Raw genomic sequence first — 19,685 nt, 5'->3', positions numbered from 1 at the left:
TGGTACATTTTCTTAACTTGGTCCATAAATTTAAAGTCAATTAAGGTGTGATGATATAACGCTTTAAATTATATCATGTCATTCTTAAAAATATATTGTAATAATTAATGAAATCCAAGTTTAAGAATCAGATTGAAAAAACAGCCAAGTTTCGGGACGAATGTGGACCAAATAAAAATTCATGGACCAATCCTTCAAAAAGAAATATGGACCAAGATAAAAAATAATATCAAATTTTGAGGACTAAATTATACTTTATCCCATATTAATGTACAAGTACTATAAAATACTATAAATATGATTTCTCAAAGTGTTATTCTTTCGTAATTTTATTTAATCCTCTTCCGCCACCACCCTTAACTAAGTCTATCCGCTGCTACGGCTCGCCGGCGGCCGAAGCCGAAAACCGGAATATTTGACTCGAACGGGAAGCCCGTGCCAACGTCAATGCCTTTTTTGAACGACGAAAAATGTTCGTCCGTCCATTAATTCACAAACAAGCCATTACTATTCAAATTTTATCTTCAAATTTTCATTTTTCTTTGACGTCGAAGTCTTTATTTCTCTAATTATTTCGTGATTTCTCCCCTTAAACCTCGAATTAAATCGAGAAATGCCAAAACTAAGAGGATCAAGAACCCATGAAGGGTTGCCCATTTCCGATGCATCTCCCATATCCGTTTCCAACAAGAAAAGATGGTCCACTTTGATGCCATGGCTCATCGCCCTCGTCGTCATTGCTCAACTCACGTTTCTGGGTCGTCTCGGGATCGCCAAAAACGCCACGTATTTCCATTCGTGGCGGGAATTGTTGCGTAAACAGCACTCTTCTAGTGGTGTGAAAGTCGCCGGCGTTCGAAATTCCGGGATTCGAGGTTTGGGCGGTCATCGTTACTCCGGTCTGGAAACCTGTGAGGAGTGGCTTGAGAGAGAAGATACAGTGGTTTATTCAAGGGATTTTAACAAGGATCCAATCTGGATTTCGACTTCTGGTGTTAAGGAGGTTATTACTATTACTATTATTATTTTTGGTTTTGATTTTTTTTTAACCTTTAGTTTTTAAGATTGTGATTTTTTAGTGATTTGTTTGTGAAATTCGAGGTTACTAATAAGCTCTGTTTGTTTATTTTTATTATAATACATGAAATGCAGGTGATATAATGTTCTTTTTTTGGTATTGTTGCTTTTGAGTGAAGATCATGTCTTCATTGCATTTGTTTATGGCAGGGAGGCAGGCAGGCATGCATGTATCATGTATGTATGTATGTCTTCATAGCATGTCTTCATTGTGTGTATATGTATGGATGGATGGATGCATGGATGGATGTATGCATGCATGTATCTGTTGCGGAAGCGACGATAATATTAATAACAATATTATCAGAAATATTTAGATAATTATTATGCCAACAATTATACTAAGAAAATTCCCAGTTAAATTGGAGGGGTCACAATGGTCCCGCTTAAAACCCAACAACTAGACAGAACTCACTTAGATATTTATAGCAATAATAACTAAATAAATATAACCAACATAAAGCTATTAAATAAAAGCAAACAAATAAGAAATAAAATACCAGAGTTTTAACGAGGTTCGGCCAATTTAGCTTACGTCCTCGGACACTACCAAATTAATATTTCCTCTAGAAATATTACAAAGGAGAAGATTTTGGGATAATACAACCAAAGGGGGAGGGGTTCTATATATAACAAACCAAACCCCCTCCATTTCTATCTTTTCCTAATATGGGATATTGCCAATATTCAACAAATCTCCACCTTGGCGATATTCCACATCTTCGAACATCTTCTCATAACACAAACTTCAATAGTGTCTTCAATTTTGCAACCAATCGCCTTCTTCCCTTTTGGTAGTTGTGCCAGCTTCCACATCTTGTTTTTCTCTAGAGATTGCATTTCCTCTTCCATTGCACCTAACCATCTATAATTCTCTAAACTCTGAATGGCTTCGGTGTAAGTGGATGGAATATTATCAACAACTGGAAGTGCATAAGCTACCATGTCAGTGAAACGAGCAGGTTTCTGAATTTCTCGTCTCTGCCTTCTGACTGCAATTGGCTCTGATTGCTGTTGAGGTTCTTGGGTAGAAACCTCTTCCTCATCTGACTCTGCATCTGCCAATGAAGAATCACTAGTGGTACCTTCTGCTGGAATTACCACACTCTGCTCAAACTCCACCTGCTGCGGAGTACACTCCACCTGCTGCGAAGTACTACTCACTCCTTCTGGATTTACCTTATTCAACATGGCAGATTCATGAAAGGTAACATCCCTACTGATTATCGTCTTCTTTGCCTCTAGACACCACAAACGATATCCCTTAACACCAGCATTGAAGCCCATGAATAGAGCCTTCTTTGCTCTTGGATCTAACTTTGATTCTTTCACATGATAATATGCAATAGAACCAAAAATGCGCAAGGTGTCATAATCAGTAGCAGGTTTTCCATACCATTTCTCCAAAGGAGTCTTGCCATTTATAGCAGATGATGGCAAATGATTGATGAGATGTTGAGCGTACGTCACAGCCTCAGTCCAAAACTTTCTATCTAATCCAGCATTAGATAACATACATCGAACTTTCTCCACAAGCGTTCGATTCATACGCTCTGCCACCCCATTCTGTTGCGGTGTTCCACCTACGGTGAAGTGCCTTACTATGCCACAATCTTGGCATATCTTCAGGAAAGGATCGCTTTTATATTCTCCACCGTTGTCTGATCGGAGAACCTTAATCTTCCTTCCTGTCTGATTTTCAACTTTAGTTTTCCACTTAAGGAAAACTTCAAGCACCTCATCTTTGTTCTTCATAGGAAACACCCAAACTCGTCTGGAAAAATCATCAATAAAGGTGACAAAATAACGTCTTCCTCCAAGTGATGGAGTCTTGGACGGTCCCCATACATCAGAATGCACATAATCCAGAATACCTTTAGTATTGTGAATCCCAGTGCCAAATTTCACCCTTCGTTGTTTTCCCAGAACACAATGCTCGCAAAATTCAAGTTTGCAAGTCTTTGTACCTTTCAATAATCCTTGCTTGGCTAGAGTTTGCAAGGATTTTTCACCAGCATGGCCCAAACGCATATGCCACAGCTGTGTTGCCTCAGCGTCCTTCTTGGTACTCGTAATTGCTGCTGCTGTTGTCCCGACCACTGTACTACCTTGGTAGTAATACAGATTGTTCTTTCTTATGCCTTTCAACATCACCAATGCTCCTGAAGTTGCTTTAAGAACTCCATCTCGTATTGTCACAACTAGGCCTTTAGATTCTAACGACCCCAAAGAGATGAGATTCTTCTTCAACTTTGGGACATATCGTACATCCCGCAAAATTCTAGTAGATCCATCATGACTCCTCAGTTTAATTGAACCTATCCCGGCTATTTTACATGTGTTATCATTACCCATGTAAACAACCCCTTCATCTAGTTTTTGAAATTCAAAGAACCATTCCCGAATGGGACACATATGATAGGAACAACCAGAATCCATGATCCACTCATCTGCATATAATGTTGAAGATGTTATACTAAGAGAAAAGTCTGACTCTGCTTCACTATTGCATTCTGCAACATTTGCATCTTGCGGAGTCTTCCCTTTTTTCTTCAATTTTGGACAATCTTTCTTCCAATGTCCTTTTTCTTTGCGAAAGGAACATTCATCTTTGGCAACAACTCGACCTTTGGACTTTCTTCTCTTCCCCTTAGACTGACTTTCCTGACGATCTCTTGTTACCAATGCTTCCACTGCTGCTTCACTTGAACCTTTCAACTTATCCTTTCGGCGTAGTTCATAGCTATACAATGCAGCAGTTACTTCATTGAAAGTTACTTCCGACTTTCCATGAAGTAAAGTAGTTTCAAGGTACTCAAACTCCTCTGGAAGCGATCCCAACAACATTAACGCCAAGTCTTCGTCTTCAAAAGTCACATCCAAATTCAACAAATCAGCCACCAGCTGATTAAAATTGGTAATGTGCTCGTTCATTGTGGTACCAGGAACATAACTGAAACGAAACAGTCTTTTCTTCATATGCAACTTATTTTGACTGTTCTTCTTCAGGAATTTCTCCTCCAATGCTTTCCACAATTTACTTGCAGAAGTCTCTTTACTGAATGTATACTTCTGCTCTCTGGAAAGACATGATCGAATTGTACCACATGCCAATCGGTTGATGGTCTTCCATTCTTTATCATCAACCCCTTCTGGTTTTTCTTCCTCAATGGCAATATCTAGACCCTGTTGAAAGAGGGCATCTAGAAGCTCACTTTGCCACATGCCGAAATGACCTGTTCCATCAAAAATTTCCACTACAAATCTCGTATTTGCAGTTCCAATCCTCGGCAAAATGTACGAAGTGGAAGTTGTTGATATGGATGGTTTTTCTTCTGTCATTTTTGCCATAGCTTCTACTTAATAGCCACCAAATGCAGAATACCCACAAGCTTTCGGAAATGTTTCTGATGTGTAAGATCAGACTAAGCTGCAAACACAGAGCATACTACAAAACCTTGGCTCTGATACCAATTGTTGCGGAAGCGACGATAATATTAATAACAATATTATCAGAAATATTTAGATAATTATTATGCCAACAATTATACTAAGAAAATTCCCAGTTAAATTGGAGGGGTCACAATGGTCCCGCTTAAAACCCAACAACTAGACAGAACTCACTTAGATATTTATAGCAATAATAACTAAATAAATATAACCAACATAAAGCTATTAAATAAAAGCAAACAAATAAGAAATAAAATACCAGAGATTTAACGAGGTTCGGCCAATTTAGCTTACGTCCTCGGACACTACCAAATTAATATTTCCTCTAGAAATATTACAAAGGAGAAGATTTTGGGATAATACAACCAAAGGGGGAGGGGTTCTATATATAACAAACCAAACCCCCTCCATTTCTATCTTTTCCTAATATGGGATATTGCCAATATTCAACAGTATCTTCATAGTATCTGTTAATTGCAGAGGAATCACCTTGGAAGTCAGACATATATATTTGGCTTTATTCATAAATTGGTCCTTAAACTATACCCCATTTTTCAGATTGGTCCTAAAGTTTTATTTTTTGTCAAAAGTGATCCTAAACTATCAATTCTGTTCCATTTTACCTGAAATGTGTATGACATCCAATAAAAACATGTCATGTGTTAAAAAAAAAAAACACTTTAAGAACCAATCTGAGAATTGAGGTATTGTTTAGTGACCAATTTACTATTAAAGTCTATATATTTACATGCATATATATATATATAGGTTAAGTTAATCCTAGAGATTTCTTATATATACATGTTTATCCTAGACATTGCCTATATAATATATGTCTTCATAGCATCTGTTAGGGCTAGAAGAACTATCTTGGAAGTCATATACATTTATATACTAATCCTAGAGGTTTCCTATATATATAAGTTTATCGCATTGCCTATATACATATGTCTTCATAGTATCTGTTAGTATATACATATGTCTTCATAGTATCTGTTAGTGGAACTATCTTGGAAGTCATATATATACATTTATTAATCCTAGTGGTTTCCTATATATATGTGTATATATAAGTTTATCATTGACATTTTCTATATTTTCTTCTAATTTAGTACATTAGGAAACTTGTATATTATTTTGCTAGTTCCCTCTAAATGTTCTTGTAATTCTGCATGTTATTGTTTCAGGCTTGATGATGTTTAGAACTTGAACTTATTAGTTAGCTTTCGGGACTTAAAATCCGATTGAAGTCGTTATATCCTTTTTGAATTACTGACTTAAACTTCTTGGTATCGTAGGACGTCAAAACTTGTGCCGTGAATTGTAGCTTCAGATCCAAATGGATTAGGAAAGCTGATGCTACTTTTAAATTGCATAAAAAATCTAAAGCACCTAGCGTGCATCGTTCTATGGAATCGGCTTCCTACTATGCGGAGAATAATATTACTCAGGCACGACGGTGGGTAAGCACAATCTATGATGGCTTTGGTTGTATTTGAAATGATCACGGATTTTTCCGTTAATATTGCCTTACTCGTGATGCTCAATTCTGTTAAATATGATGTTTGCTGTGAATTACTTGTAGAAGCTTATGATCTGTGGAATATAAACTAAAATGTTTCTGAGAATCTAGGCTCGTTGATGTGGCTTTACCATTATACTTCTAATGTGCTTATCTTTTGGATATTTTAGGTATAAAAGAACCCGATATTCCCCCTTCAAACCGTTGAATATGTTACTAATCCGAAGTGGGTTCTAGTTAAATGCGATATTTCCTGTGAATTACTCTTAGAAGGTATGATCATGGACAATAAACTCGATGGTGCTTCAACGACAACACGTTTCTGAGCATCTAGGCTCATTGACATGGCTTTGCCGCTATAAGATTCTAGCCATACTTCTAATGTACTTCTCTTTCTGATATGTTCGGAATAAATGAACCCAATATTCCCCCTTCAAACTGTTGAATATGTTCGTAATCCGAAGTGGGTTCTAGTTAAATGTGATATTTGCTGTGATTACTCTTAGAAGCTATAATCTATGGATAATAAACTCGATGTGATGCTTCAACAAAAACATGTTCCAAGCATCTAGGCTCGTTGACATGGCTTGACCGTTATGAGATCTAACACATACTTCTAATGTGCTTCTCTTTTGGACATGTTTGTTATAAATGAACCTGATATTCCCCCATCGGACTATTGAATATTGGTGTAAAACTAATGGTTTTCTTTTTCTATGAATTTAGGGAAGGTTTTGATATTGTAATGACAACTAGCCTCTCGTCCGATGTACCTGTCGGATATTTTTCGTGGGCTGAGTATGATATCATGGCACCGGTGATCCCGAAGTCTGAGAAGGCTCTTGCAGCTGCTTTCATTTCTAACTGTATTGCTTGCAACTTTCGTTTGGAAGCTCTTCTGGAGCTCGAAAAGGAGAATATCAAGATAGATTCTTATGGTCTTTGCCATAGAAATCGTGAAGGGGGAGGTGAATTGAAGTATTAAACTTCGTATATTTTTAATTCAAATATGAATCCGTGTTTACATTTCATTTAAATTTGCAGTGGACAAAGTCGAAATTCTGAAACGATATAAGTTTAGCTTGGCTTTCGAGAACTCGAATGAGGAAGATTATGTCACGGAAAAGTTTTTCCAATCTCTTGTTGCAGGTATGAACATTACGCTTCGATACTGATTGGTTTTAGTTTCATCGTCAGATTAATGGAAATGGTAAATTTTGTAGGAAGTGTACCCGTGGTGATTGGTGCACCAAATATCGAAGATTTTGCTCCTTCTTCCGATTCATATTTACATATTAAGGACTTGAAGGATGTTCGGTCCATTGCAGAACAAATGAAGTACCTTGCAGGAAACCCGGACGCTTATAATCGATTATTAAGGTGAATACGTTACCTTACGGAAATTGTTTCTTTAATGGCCAGAATTATAATTTGATTTCTTCACGAGGAATCTTGTGGTAAACGTACCATGGAGGTTCTTATATTTTATATTAGGAGTAGGAGTTGAATTTCATTTAGTCCCTATACATTAGATTAAAGAGTAAACTAGTCTTTTTATTATAATTTTTATCCATTTCTTCTATTAAAAATTGGTCTCTATACATCAGAATATATTAAAATAAGGTACATATAACACACCACATATGTTTGATTATTTTGTCAGTCACGCCAATTTTTAACAGTAGAAATAGATAGAAATTTTAACAGAAGTAATTAGTTTGCTCTTTTATTTTATGTATAAGGACTAATTAATCCCATTTTTGAGTAAAGGGGATAACATGCAATCTAACTCCTAATTCAGGGACATCCATGGTACTTTTACCGGAATCTTGTTAACAATGAGATATCAATGGGTTTAGGTGGAAGCAAGAAGGCCCGACCGATACTTTCAAGGCTCTTCTCGATATGGCTGCGGTTCATTCGTCATGCCGTTTGTGCATTCACATAGCAACCGCCATTTGGGAGAAAGAAGAAAAGGATTCTGATGCCAAGAAACGTCCCTGCAAGTGTAACAAAGGATCAGAAACCGTATATCATTTATACGTACGAGAACGAGGGAGGTTTGAGATGGATTCTATTTTCTTAAGGTAGTATAGCTCTTGTACTCTTAACTAATGTTAGTACTGTTAAGGGGGGTTGGCTCTCGTTTTTAGAGAAGTCTTTGAAGTGTTGTCCACTAAGTAGCCGATCAAACCCTCGAACGGAGGTATTATTCCCAAGTTGTCTATGCTCGATTTTCGCCTTGGGTTTTTGTCTCCCTACTCCCAAAAATCCCTAAAGGGGTTCACGGAGGGATTCGAACCCCTACCCTTAAAGGGTCTTAGTGGATAAGATCACTACCGCCCTTTCTCGAAATAGGGAGACAAAAACTTGAGACTAAACCGAGTATAAACACAATAGGAATAATACCTCCGTTTGAGGGTTCTGTCAGCTTCTCGACGGATAATACTTCAAAAGCTTCTCTCCAAAAAAGAGCCGACCCCCCTTAACGAGTAAAATGTTTGCAAAACTGTTTTTATTGATGACAAAACTAGACGAAATCCTTATTTTTCCAATATCGATGAGCAGGTCCGGGAATATGACCTTAAAGGCCTTGGAGGCTGCCGTTCACACGCATTTCAAGTTTCGGAAACACGTTCCTATTTGGAAACCGGAAAGGCCAGAAAGCCTTCGAGGTGGAGATGAACTAAAAGTATACAGAATATATCCTCTTGGGTTGACACAAAGACAGGCTTTATATACATTCAAGTTCAAAGGGGATGCTGATCTTAAGAACCATATCGAAAACAACCCTTGCGCGAAGTTCGAAGTCATATTCGTGTAAGACTGGTGGTTTCCGTTATCTCATCTTCGAGCACCGATGACAGATTCCTGATATCGATGATGGTTTGCTGAGGAACATTTCCTCAAAGATCGAAGGCAGCCTCATGCAGGTTATGAATTTCATCCAATGCTTCTTTTTGAATTATGTTTTCATTTTAGATTGATGAACTGCTAAGTTATAGTTGATGAGCAATGATTATAATTTTTGGATGGTATTAATCAGTACCGTATTGGTGAATATATCGGCATTGTTTTGGTACCAATACATTTTGGTATATCGTTTTAGTTTTTGTCGGTACTTTTTAAATATTTTTCATATATAATATATTATATACATATATGCAACTATAAAATTTAAAAATAATGTTTAAATATTAAAATGTTGTATCAATCAATACGTGAAAATATACATAGAACGTATTGTATCGGTCAAAATAGGTTAAAATGCGTCAAAATAACTAAAACTGGTATAAGTTTTGATCAAAACGGAACATAAATTATTTAGTACTAATTTAGGATTAAAACATGTATTAAATGGTATGATCAATATCGAAACGATACTAGTTATTATGATTCGTACCATTAAGTTTTAGTTTCAAAATTTTCAAAGCATCATTAATTAATTATGTATAAAGTCTATTAATTTGATACATAATCAAGAGAATAAATAATATTTTAAAAATAAAAAAAAAATAATCGATAATAAAATAGTAAGTAAATTAGATAAAATAACTAATTATTCGAATATAAATCAAAATTTTACCTACAAAAAACTATTCATTTAATATTTTATTGTCATTGACATAATATAATCATATTTTTTGGGTGCCGGAAACAATACTTATTAAATAACATTAAACTATAATTTTTTTCCTTATAATTTTTTAGATGTTATTCTAAATGAAAATACATTGTTAATGCATATATTTATCATATTAAATATTAGTTTTAATTGGTATATAATTGTAATACTAATTAAGTGGCAATTAATATACAATAATTGTATTTTTAATTGGTATATAATTGAACTACAATTCAAGTTTCATGCATATAATTCAACAAATTAAATTTTATGTATCAAATTGCATATTAGACTAAAGCTTATATATAAATTTGATATTTATCTCTACTTATTATATTTAAAATAAAATCATATTTTTATATTTAAAATTATATTTATTAAATTAAAAAACTTGAATTTTTATTATTTTTAATTTATCTAATTATATTAAATGATTTTATAAATTATAATATTATTAATTAATAATATTTTATTTAAATTGAATTTTTGAAAGATATAACTAAATTTATTAATTTCACATTAATATACTATCATATTAAGTAATATTACTTTTATTATTATCATATAATAATATAAATAAATTATTATTCTAATATCAGTAATATAATTAACAATAAAAAATATTCCTACAACAAAAATTAAGTTAAATTTAAGACAAGGCTTGAAATAGATGAAAGAGAAACTCATATACTATATATTATTTACAAGATGATGTGAAAAGAAAAACAATCACACTGTTGTTCAACAATCCAAGCATATGATGTGAGATATGGATAAGCTTTTTAACCAATTACAAGATGCAGAATGGAAAAAAAAAATTTAATACAAACACAAAGCATATGATGTGAGCGAATGTCAGATATGGATAAGTTTCTCTATACGTATTTGAAAAGTAATATCCTCTACTTGGGCAAATGTCATCGTCTGCCAGAGAGGCTGATAGAGCTGACTTTCATCGGAGTTGCCACAACCAGCGGAGCTTCGGGTGAGTTACTAACGGCAAAGTTGTCGTGCATGAATCGACTCTCTACGATAGATTCGTCCTTCAATACGATTTTGTAGCAATAACAGCTCTTGAGACCCTGTTGATTCCGATAGCATTCGTGAGCGCTGTTCTTCACTTGCTGGAAATCCCATATCACGCTGAATTTCCCCACGGTTGCAACTAGGTGTCGCTCTTGTTTACCGTTCTCGGTGACCTGAGAAAGAGAGTTCGATAAGTGGGTCAGTTCCGAAAGTGATGAATGTCATGTAGTATTGAAGTTACGAAAATCGAAAAGAAGCAACGTAAATGATCATTTAAACTATCCAACGTTAATGAATCACATGTCTAGGGAGACTCTGTTTTATACTCAATATAAAACATGCATAAAGGCCTAGCCTGAGCGACTTCGAGTCCATGGTGACTGGTACTATAGGTCATGGATTCGGAATGGGAATCAAACTATGAGATCTAATCTCCCATTGTCGCTCGATAGCTTAGAAAAGGAAATTCTCAAGTTCATAATGACCGTTTCATATCCATTGTCGCTCGATAGCTCAGATATTCGAGTTATAGAGACTGCTCATATTGGTCATGAATCAAGAACGGGAACTAAACTCTACGAGATCTAATATCCGATCGTTCTTCAATAGCTTAGAAAAGGAAATTCAAGTTCATAGTGACCATTCATTTTGGTCATGGATCAAGAACGGAAATTGAACTCTACAAGATCTAATCTCTGATCGTACCTTAGTAGCTTATAGGTAAAGTGGTCGGAAGTGATAAAGGTAAATAAAACCTAATACACTAAACATCAGACCCCAAAACCCTAACCCCTAAACAAAAATTAGAGCATAGATGTGAATCCTAAGTCCTAAACAAGAACTGTAAACCCTAAACAAAACTGGAAAGTGAAAAACAATGAAGCAGAAAGCAATTAAATAAAGGTCAGTCTCGATGTTTACCCATGAGAAATGGCCACCATGGAACTTATTATTGTTCCCAGCTAGATGTGAATCCAGAGGAGTCAACTTCAACAATCTGGGTGCTGGAATTTTATTCCCCATTCTACCACTAAACCCGGTTTTTGGCTTCCCGTCTTTATCTGTAAATAGAGTGCAAATGAGGACCAGATACGTATCAGTTGTGCCCAAAACCCACTTCCCATCATAGGTAACATCCACATGAGTGATCGGTGAACCGAGACCGGGAAATGCAGTCTTGGCCTGCCTCATTGATGTCTTCGAATACAACCGAATCTTCCCGTCAAGTGATCCGACCACAATTGATCCATCTCCTGTGCTCGCAAAGCACTGAAAATTTGTCCCTCTCGAGAATTGATGCCCTTGAGTCCAATGCAAAACAGGTGAATCACTTGTGGCAATGTTTTGAACCATCCCTTTTCGATCTCTCATATCCCATTGACACAACCTATTATCATCTAAACCCAAAAATGTCGATTCTGAGGGATCCAATTGCGACCCTTTGGTATCGTTAGTGATATCTCTCATTGTGATATCGGCACCGTCTTTCTCGAACTTCCACTCTGTGACAATCTTCCCTGTCTCGATATCAACCTGTTTGAGCCCTGTTGCGTTAGGTTTCCCTTCATTCTCTGGACTCATAAGCATCATATTTGTTTCGGCCCTCATTAGCAAAGCCTTTTTGGGAGTCGAACTCGACGGACTTCCTCCGATTCTCGAACCACCAGCGTCGAACTTAACACAAATTCCTTTCCCATGAATCCCACGGTTAAAGTTCCTATAAACTTGAACACCCAAATCATTAACCAAGAAACTATTATCCAATGCACCTAAAGCCAAACTTTGAACACCTCCATTAGCAGCTTCTTCAAACTCTTCCATCAACTCTCGATTCCCTTTAACCGGAATTGAACCCGAGCTCAGATCATCCGCGTCTTCCCACATGGAATCATCCGCTACCTCGGGTTTCATCCACCCAATAAATTCCTTTCCATAAACCTTAACCTTATTCTCTTCACTAGCTTCCATACCATAAACATTCTCAAACAAACAATTCTGAAATTGAGTAACGAAATTCCTATACTCTTCATCCCTTAAAAACTTCAAAGCCCAAACAGCTTTATCCACAAAATCGACTCTCTTCTGATCCCCAAACATTTTCAATTGCATTTCAGTCGAAACCCTAACCCTAACTTTCGTTCCTACTTCCAAAAACCAACAATTCTCATCATTATCACCATTTTCCTTAGTGAAACTATAAGAAGTGAGCTTTTCAGAGATTACCCATTTCGCTTTGGGTGTGTTCCCGCCTATATGAAGGTAAAGCTTCACTGGGTTTTTGAGATTAGGGCTTGATTGCTGAGAATTGTATTTCAATTTCAAGGATTTGAGCTTAGCATCGATATCGTCGAGGCTTTTTTGAGTACCTGAAGAAGTTGAAGTTGAAGATGAAGATTGAGTGTTTTGATGATCGCTTAAAGCGTCGTCGTATTGCTCCTCCTCCTCTTCTTCTTCTTCATAGTCTTCATCGGATTCTGAATCCGTGATCCGATCTTCCCTGCTTTGAGCAGTGCCCATTTTAGAACCTTGGTGAATTTCAAATATAAATTGAGGGACTAAAGAGCAAAATTCGAAACTTGTGAGAGCTTTATGATTTTGCCGATGGCAGATTTCAAACAAACGGAAAGAGGCGATTACAGTATTTATAGATCCGACTTTGACACTTTAGTCACCGGCTAGTACCGGTTAATACATCTTGTTCTTGTTTTCTTTATTTTATTTTATTTTGCTTTTTATTATTTTATTTGTGAATGAATTATTAGACTCTTCTATTTTTTTTCTGTATTTATTAAAATAACAGGGACTTGGTTAAAAAAGTTAGGAATTTGAATTTGAAATATTTTTGGTGGTATTTTTATTTTTAATAAGTGAAAAGCAAAAAAGATTAGCTAAATTTAATAATAAAATTACACTCATATAATATAATTAATTGAATTAGTTTCACAAATTAAATTAACAACAACTAAATTAAAAAATTACTTAAAAAATATTTTTAATAAAATAATAAATATTAATATAATGATATTTTTATCTTTTATTATTTCAAAAAATAAAATTTAAAACTAACAAATTAATGATATAAATGGAGTTAAAAATTATAAAATTAATTAATGCACAATGCTTTTGAGTAGTTGGGAAAGTAACCGGATATTATCGGTTAGCGGTTAGCTACTTAGCGTTAATGTAACGTGGAGCGAAATCTTAGCAGCGAAGTAAAATGCGACGCTGGAAACTTTGGATAGTACGCAAATGTAGGCAACCGTGTCGCGTTACAAAAAGGCCGAATATTAAAAAGTTAGCAGTTAATACGCGTTTGAATCGCGTTCGAGAAACTCCAAAACATGATGAAAGCTTTGGATTTTCCCTCGGGTAAATTACTCTCAAGGTTGCTATACTATTCTAAAGTTACAAAATGATCATTAAACTATTCTAAAATTTTATTTGAGTCCTTAAATTATTTGAAAGTTTTATTTAAATCGTCAAAAAGCTCTATTAACAAGCTCTAAGAGACAATTCAATAATTGGTATAATAAAATAAGTAATACCTATTCAAGTAAAACATATCTTAGATTTAAATTGACTTGACAATCAATGTCAAAGACTGAAAACAAACTGCTTAAATTTTAATTTGTAAATTCGTAATGTTCAAAATTATTTCATAAAAAAAATCTAAACTATAAAAGGTAAAAGGAAAAGAAAACTTTAGATTGATGAAGACGATGCAAGAAAGGTCATACATCAACAATTTTAACCGAGTGACTTTGATAAAAAAATTTTGAATAGTTCAGTAAGACAGTAGCCATTTTGGAAAAACTTTTTGAAACTCTAAAATATAAATTTACTAATAATTTAGTAACAATTTACTCTTTCCTTTTTTTAACTCTAAAATAGGATTAATTACATCAATGTCCTTTAACTTATGACTCAAATTCTACATTAGTATCAACCTTAAAAAAATTTCAATTTTTTCGATAAAGAAATTTGGGAATAAAAGATGACAATAACATCACAACAATCAGACTCAAAGATGGCATGAGAGCATCCTTGGTCCTTAGTCCTCAAAACATTAGTAACGTAACAATTAAATTCTTAGACACTAAATTCTAACTCAAATTTAACATAAAACACATTTAAAATACGTAAATCTAATTGAAAACTAATGTGAACTTTTGTATAGATATTTTGAATTTGATGCGTTAAAAAAATAACACTACTACTAATTTATCGACACCGTCTTTGCCATAGTCAAGTCCTCCATGGTATAGGTACACATACATAACCAACATTTAGCTCCTAAATTAATGACTAGACAGGCAAAATGACATAATTGATAAATACTAATACTTTGAACACACAATTAGAATGTTTTAAAATTTAAAAAGACATTGATGCTCCGAGTTATTCGAGTTTCAAAAAAAAAAATTCAAATTCAATTCAATAATTATGAAGCTAAACTCGAGCTACCATCATCTGAGCTCTTCATTTTAATATATTTTTTTATTATGACTTTTTTATTCTTATTATATAGAAAGAGGTTAATTATGAACACACTTGAGCTTGAATATGAACGATCTTAATTTGAGTTCGAGCTTGAGTAGCTTGATTATCTCGAGCCAAGCTCAAGGCTAGGAATTGATGTTCAAGTCGAGCATGAGCTTGCCACTATTTGGGGCTTCGCTCCATTACACCCCTGAACAATAGCTAGGAGATATTTGATGCAATTAACCCTTTCTACTATACTACGTGGATTTGATGGTATCAAGTACAAATATGTATGTAATGCAGGTCTTTTCCCCTAAATTCTTTTATATATTCGAAGGATCATACCATACTAATATCTAAATATTTATTGAACATGAATACGAGCATAAATATTTAAAGAAAAAAAATCGGAATAACATAAGTTTGAATTTTAGAATACATTGAATTACATTACCATAATTTCCAAGTATCATTCTCCAAGCCTTTATCATATTCTAACTAATAAGAACAGTTTTAACAATAAATACCTTGGCATTTACATTTCTTTGCTCTCCGCTCCATTTTTGTCTAAGAAGCAATGCCTTCTGAAATCTGCATTGTAATCAGGAGTAAAGCCAGGAATTTTGTTTAGGGGGCCAAAATAAAACTATAATTTTTTTTTTGGGAGGGAGGGGCAAAGTTAAAATTATTATGCTAAAAATACTTAAATTAAATTATTCATTTTTTAGAGGGGCCAAAAGTTAAAATTTTCTATTTACTAAAGGCTTAAAATGCTTAAAGTTAATGTTTTACTTATTAGAGAGCCTTATATTGCAATTCTACCATTTGGCCACCGGGAGGTGTCCCTTCTGGCTACGCCTCTGATTGTAATCATAGAACACTTATCTCCCTGGTGAAATGACACAGGGGAGATGCATATTCCAAACGAAAAAACAACAAAACATTATGGGAACTCACCATCTCATAAAGCATCTCGAGCAGCAATTCGACATGTTATTGCATCTGCAAGAGTGGATATGCCTAGCTCTGGGCCGGATATTTTGTAGTGCTGAAGAAAACCCGAAAATGATAAACCAACCATCAGAAAGATAAATGTGAGGAGAGCAACGAAACATTGAGATCGATGTCGCAAACCTTTTGTATCTGAGCTTGGTCTGCTCTTCCTTCAAACTCATCTAAATCGATCTCTTTTCCATTGATAAGCTTCTCCACAGCTTTCATCTATGAGAATTTTAGTCAATCGTTAACATGTAACCGATGGGATATATCTACGAAAAGAAACTCAGTGAATAGCTCAACACAAAAGATGCATACGATGTAGTATTACCTCATCGGGAGAAGCGTTAAATCGAGCGGCAAGGACATAACTTGAACTTTCAGAAATACCACAACGTTTCAGGGATTCGGTGATCTGGAAACAATCATCGTTTTCTCAGTTGTTAAATATTGAAATAACAGAAAATCAGGTAATGAACTACAGAGTCAGAAATGGTTCAAGAAGATTACATGCTTAGACCCAGAGTAATTGTAAACAAGTTCGGAATGGAGTGTTCGTGTAGTCAACGACTCACGTGACTTGGAAATAAGTGTCTTATGAGCTGCTGCTAGAACTGGAAAAACATCTGGAATCTGTGTCGATCATCCATACACATGAAATCAGAGAAACTATATGAATATACATATATGCATATATGTATCTGTAAGTAGACAGAAACTATAAACTCGGGATTCATACAAGTGATGCATTAAGAAACGCAACTTCAGGATCAAGTGTTCCGGCTTGCATAGAGTCTAGGAGTTCCCTGCAAGATCACAAACAAAATTTAGGAACTCAGTTTATAAACGAAGTCTCAAGGCATTTTGCATCAAATTGGTCAAAGTTAATTACTTGGGGGGGGGGAGGCATAAACGAGACAACTCTGCTTGCAAACTATTCACGTGTCTTCTCAAAAGAACTTGAACTCGGCTCAGTCATTGTTGAGTCTAACCAAATTCAAGTATTCTGATACTTCTTAGAGTTAAGCTTTTATTATTGTTATTATATATGTTTTCTTTTTCAATTAGTATTGAGAATTTTCAACTCAAATTCAAACTTGAGTATAAATAATCGAGCTTGAAGTCGAGCTAGGGAATCAAGCTCATCTTTTCCTAGGTAAGCAAACCTACTCGAGCGAGCTCAAGTGGCTTGATATTTATCTCTAATTGAACTGAAGCCGAGATTCTAACGTCAAATTTTGAAATGAGCTCGAGTTTCTTACGGTTTTAGCTTGGCTAGATTCAGTTACACTGTTATCAATCATCCAATGCTAGCATATAAAAAAACTCGAATATTTTATCTCGAATTAAGCTCGAAATTTAAAAACGAAGCTCGATTAGACAAGATTCAAAGCTCAAATTTCAAAATGAGCTCGAGCTTTCTTATAGTTTTAGCTCAATTCCACTCAATTACACCATTATCAATCACTCAATGTTAATATATATAAATATAAACAGTATTGGAGTGAGAAATTCCCAAATACTCTAAACACGCCAATGGAAATAAGAAATTGAAACCCAAAAATATCTCATATTGGCTAAAACAGATCAAATAATTCATGATTTCATTCAATTATTAACAAAATTCGAGAGTTTAGCAATATTTAAAACCGTGTTTTTTTTTTAAAAAAAAGAAGAATTTGGAAACTAGTGCATAAATCTTTCATTAAACCACAAAATAAAGGCGTTGAGATAGAGAAAGGGAGAAAGTACTTGGAATTGGTGACATCAGCGAAGAGGGCAAGCGAGAGAGTGTTGCCATTGATTTCAAAGACCTTCATTTCTGCTCTGCAAAAACACTTGGCAACTAGAGAAGCTTGGATATGGAAGCTAGGGTTTTAGCTTCATCGTCAAAGCTCCATTATAAGACCAATACGGTGCGTTTTATGGGAAAAAGAAAGGAAACATTAATAACATTATACGACCTCAAACTATTATTCAAACTCTAAATTGATCCAAAACCTTCAAAACGTTTTAATTGAATCCTTAAAGTATCAATATCATATCGGTCAAGTCCTTTTTCCAACCTAGGAATTAGATTTAGCAGTAAACATCAACTCAAATATGGATGACATACGTGGATTAAATTGTAAACATGTATATATCTACTCAAATCCAATTTGACCATGAGATAGGTTCATATATGTTTACGATTTAATTCATGTATTTTAATTATGTTCTTGTTTCATACCTAAATTGACATGAAAATAGGGCTTTAGCGGCGTTTTATCAAAAAATGTCGTAAAAATTGTAAAATACATAGCAATAGCGGCGTTTTACCAAAAACGCCACTAAAAATAGAGCAATAGCAGCGTTTTTACCAAAAATGCCGCGAAAAATAGAGCATTAGCGGCGCTTTTGGAAAAACGCTGCTAAAAATCAGAGCATTAGCGGCGCTTTTGGCAAAGCGCCGCTAAAAATCAGAGTATTAGCGGCGTTTTTGGCAAAGCGTCGCTAAAAACCAGAGCATTAGCGGCGCTTTTGGAAAAACACAGTTAAAAACCAGAGCATTAGCGGCGCTTTTGGAAAAACGCCGTTAAAAACCAGAGCATTAGCGGCGCTTTTGGAAAAACGCCGCTAAAAGTCATATAACCCCTAAACCCAAAAAAATCATAAACACTAATCTATAACCCCTAAAACAATAATTATTAAAATTTATGGTTATACAATATATTAAATATTTTCTTATATAATCGTAAAAGAGATAGTATTGAATTTAAAATATCGAATTAATTATCATTATAGTTTATGGTTTATGGTTTAATATATATGGTTTAGGGTTTATGAGTTAACTATGGTTTAAGATATATGGTTTAGGGTTTAAGGTTTAAGAGTTAACTAGTATTTGAAGGTTTATGATGAATTATGGGTTTAGGGATTATGATTTAAGGTTTAGGGGTTAGGGTTAAAGTTTAAGGTGTAAGGGTTTGGGGTTAATGGTTAAAGGTTTAGGGTTTAGTGTTTATGGGATAGGAGTTAAGAGGTTTAGGGTTTAGATTAATTAGTATTTTTTAATTTATATATTAAATGATTTCTTATATAATTGTAAAAGAGATAATCTTAATTTGAATATATTAAACAATTGAAAAGTGGACAAATGTACACATTCAAGTGAACATGAAACAATAAAGGAAAACAAAATTGAAGTGCAAAAAAAAATGAATATATAGAAATACCATTGTAAGATTAATACAGTGAAACAAGGAATAAATTATGTGCAATATTTTTGTATATTTTAGTACCATCATTATTTTTGTATAAGATATATTTTTATTCTAATAATATCTTAAAAACACAAATCTTGTATTATGTATAATTTATTGCACCTATCCTTTACACTTATTAAATTTTAAAATTTATACAATAATTCTAAAATTTTAGCTTTAGCGATTTAATATTCATAATATTGTAGCTCAAATTATGTATGTGCCCGTATATCAATTGTGAATCCTTCTATACTATTGTACT

The 19,685-nt window shown here is 34.4% G+C and overlaps 3 protein-coding genes across 3 annotated transcripts; 1 reads left to right on the top strand and 2 right to left on the bottom strand.

The window, feature by feature from the left end:
• Positions 1–345: 345 nt before the first annotated feature.
• On the top strand, positions 346–9,135 carry LOC107934110 (glycoprotein 3-alpha-L-fucosyltransferase A). Its single transcript, XM_041117054.1, has 7 exons — positions 346–1,003; positions 5,826–5,986; positions 6,776–7,017; positions 7,094–7,198; positions 7,273–7,429; positions 7,909–8,136; positions 8,618–9,135. The coding sequence occupies exons 1-7, from the start codon at positions 614–616 to the stop codon at positions 8,871–8,873; spliced, it is 1,539 nt and encodes a 512-aa protein (XP_040972988.1). The 5' UTR covers positions 346–613; the 3' UTR covers positions 8,874–9,135.
• Positions 9,136–10,341: 1,206 nt separating this feature from the next.
• On the bottom strand, positions 10,342–13,323 carry LOC107934151 (protein CYPRO4). The gene is made up of 2 exons (XM_016866508.2): positions 11,622–13,323; positions 10,342–10,873 (listed from the first exon to the last, which is right to left on the bottom strand). Exons 1-2 carry the CDS (start codon positions 13,215–13,217, stop codon positions 10,592–10,594), a joined length of 1,878 nt encoding a protein of 625 aa, XP_016721997.2. The 5' UTR covers positions 13,218–13,323; the 3' UTR covers positions 10,342–10,591.
• A 2,251-nt stretch (positions 13,324–15,574) lies between these two features.
• Positions 15,575–18,174, bottom strand: LOC107934109 (EKC/KEOPS complex subunit Tprkb). Its single transcript, XM_016866459.2, has 7 exons — positions 17,931–18,174; positions 16,918–16,984; positions 16,689–16,811; positions 16,510–16,593; positions 16,317–16,403; positions 16,140–16,230; positions 15,575–15,773 (listed from the first exon to the last, which is right to left on the bottom strand). The coding sequence occupies exons 1-6, from the start codon at positions 17,996–17,998 to the stop codon at positions 16,144–16,146; spliced, it is 516 nt and encodes a 171-aa protein (XP_016721948.1). The 5' UTR covers positions 17,999–18,174; the 3' UTR covers positions 15,575–15,773; positions 16,140–16,143.
• Between the last annotated feature and the right edge of the window lie 1,511 nt (positions 18,175–19,685).

The sequence above is a fragment of the Gossypium hirsutum genome, chromosome A01, assembly GCF_007990345.1.
Source record: "Gossypium hirsutum isolate 1008001.06 chromosome A01, Gossypium_hirsutum_v2.1, whole genome shotgun sequence".
NCBI classification, from domain to species: domain Eukaryota; kingdom Viridiplantae; phylum Streptophyta; class Magnoliopsida; order Malvales; family Malvaceae; genus Gossypium; species Gossypium hirsutum.
Note: the sequence above shows the minus strand (reverse complement) of the source record. Positions and strands in the feature narration are given on the sequence as shown.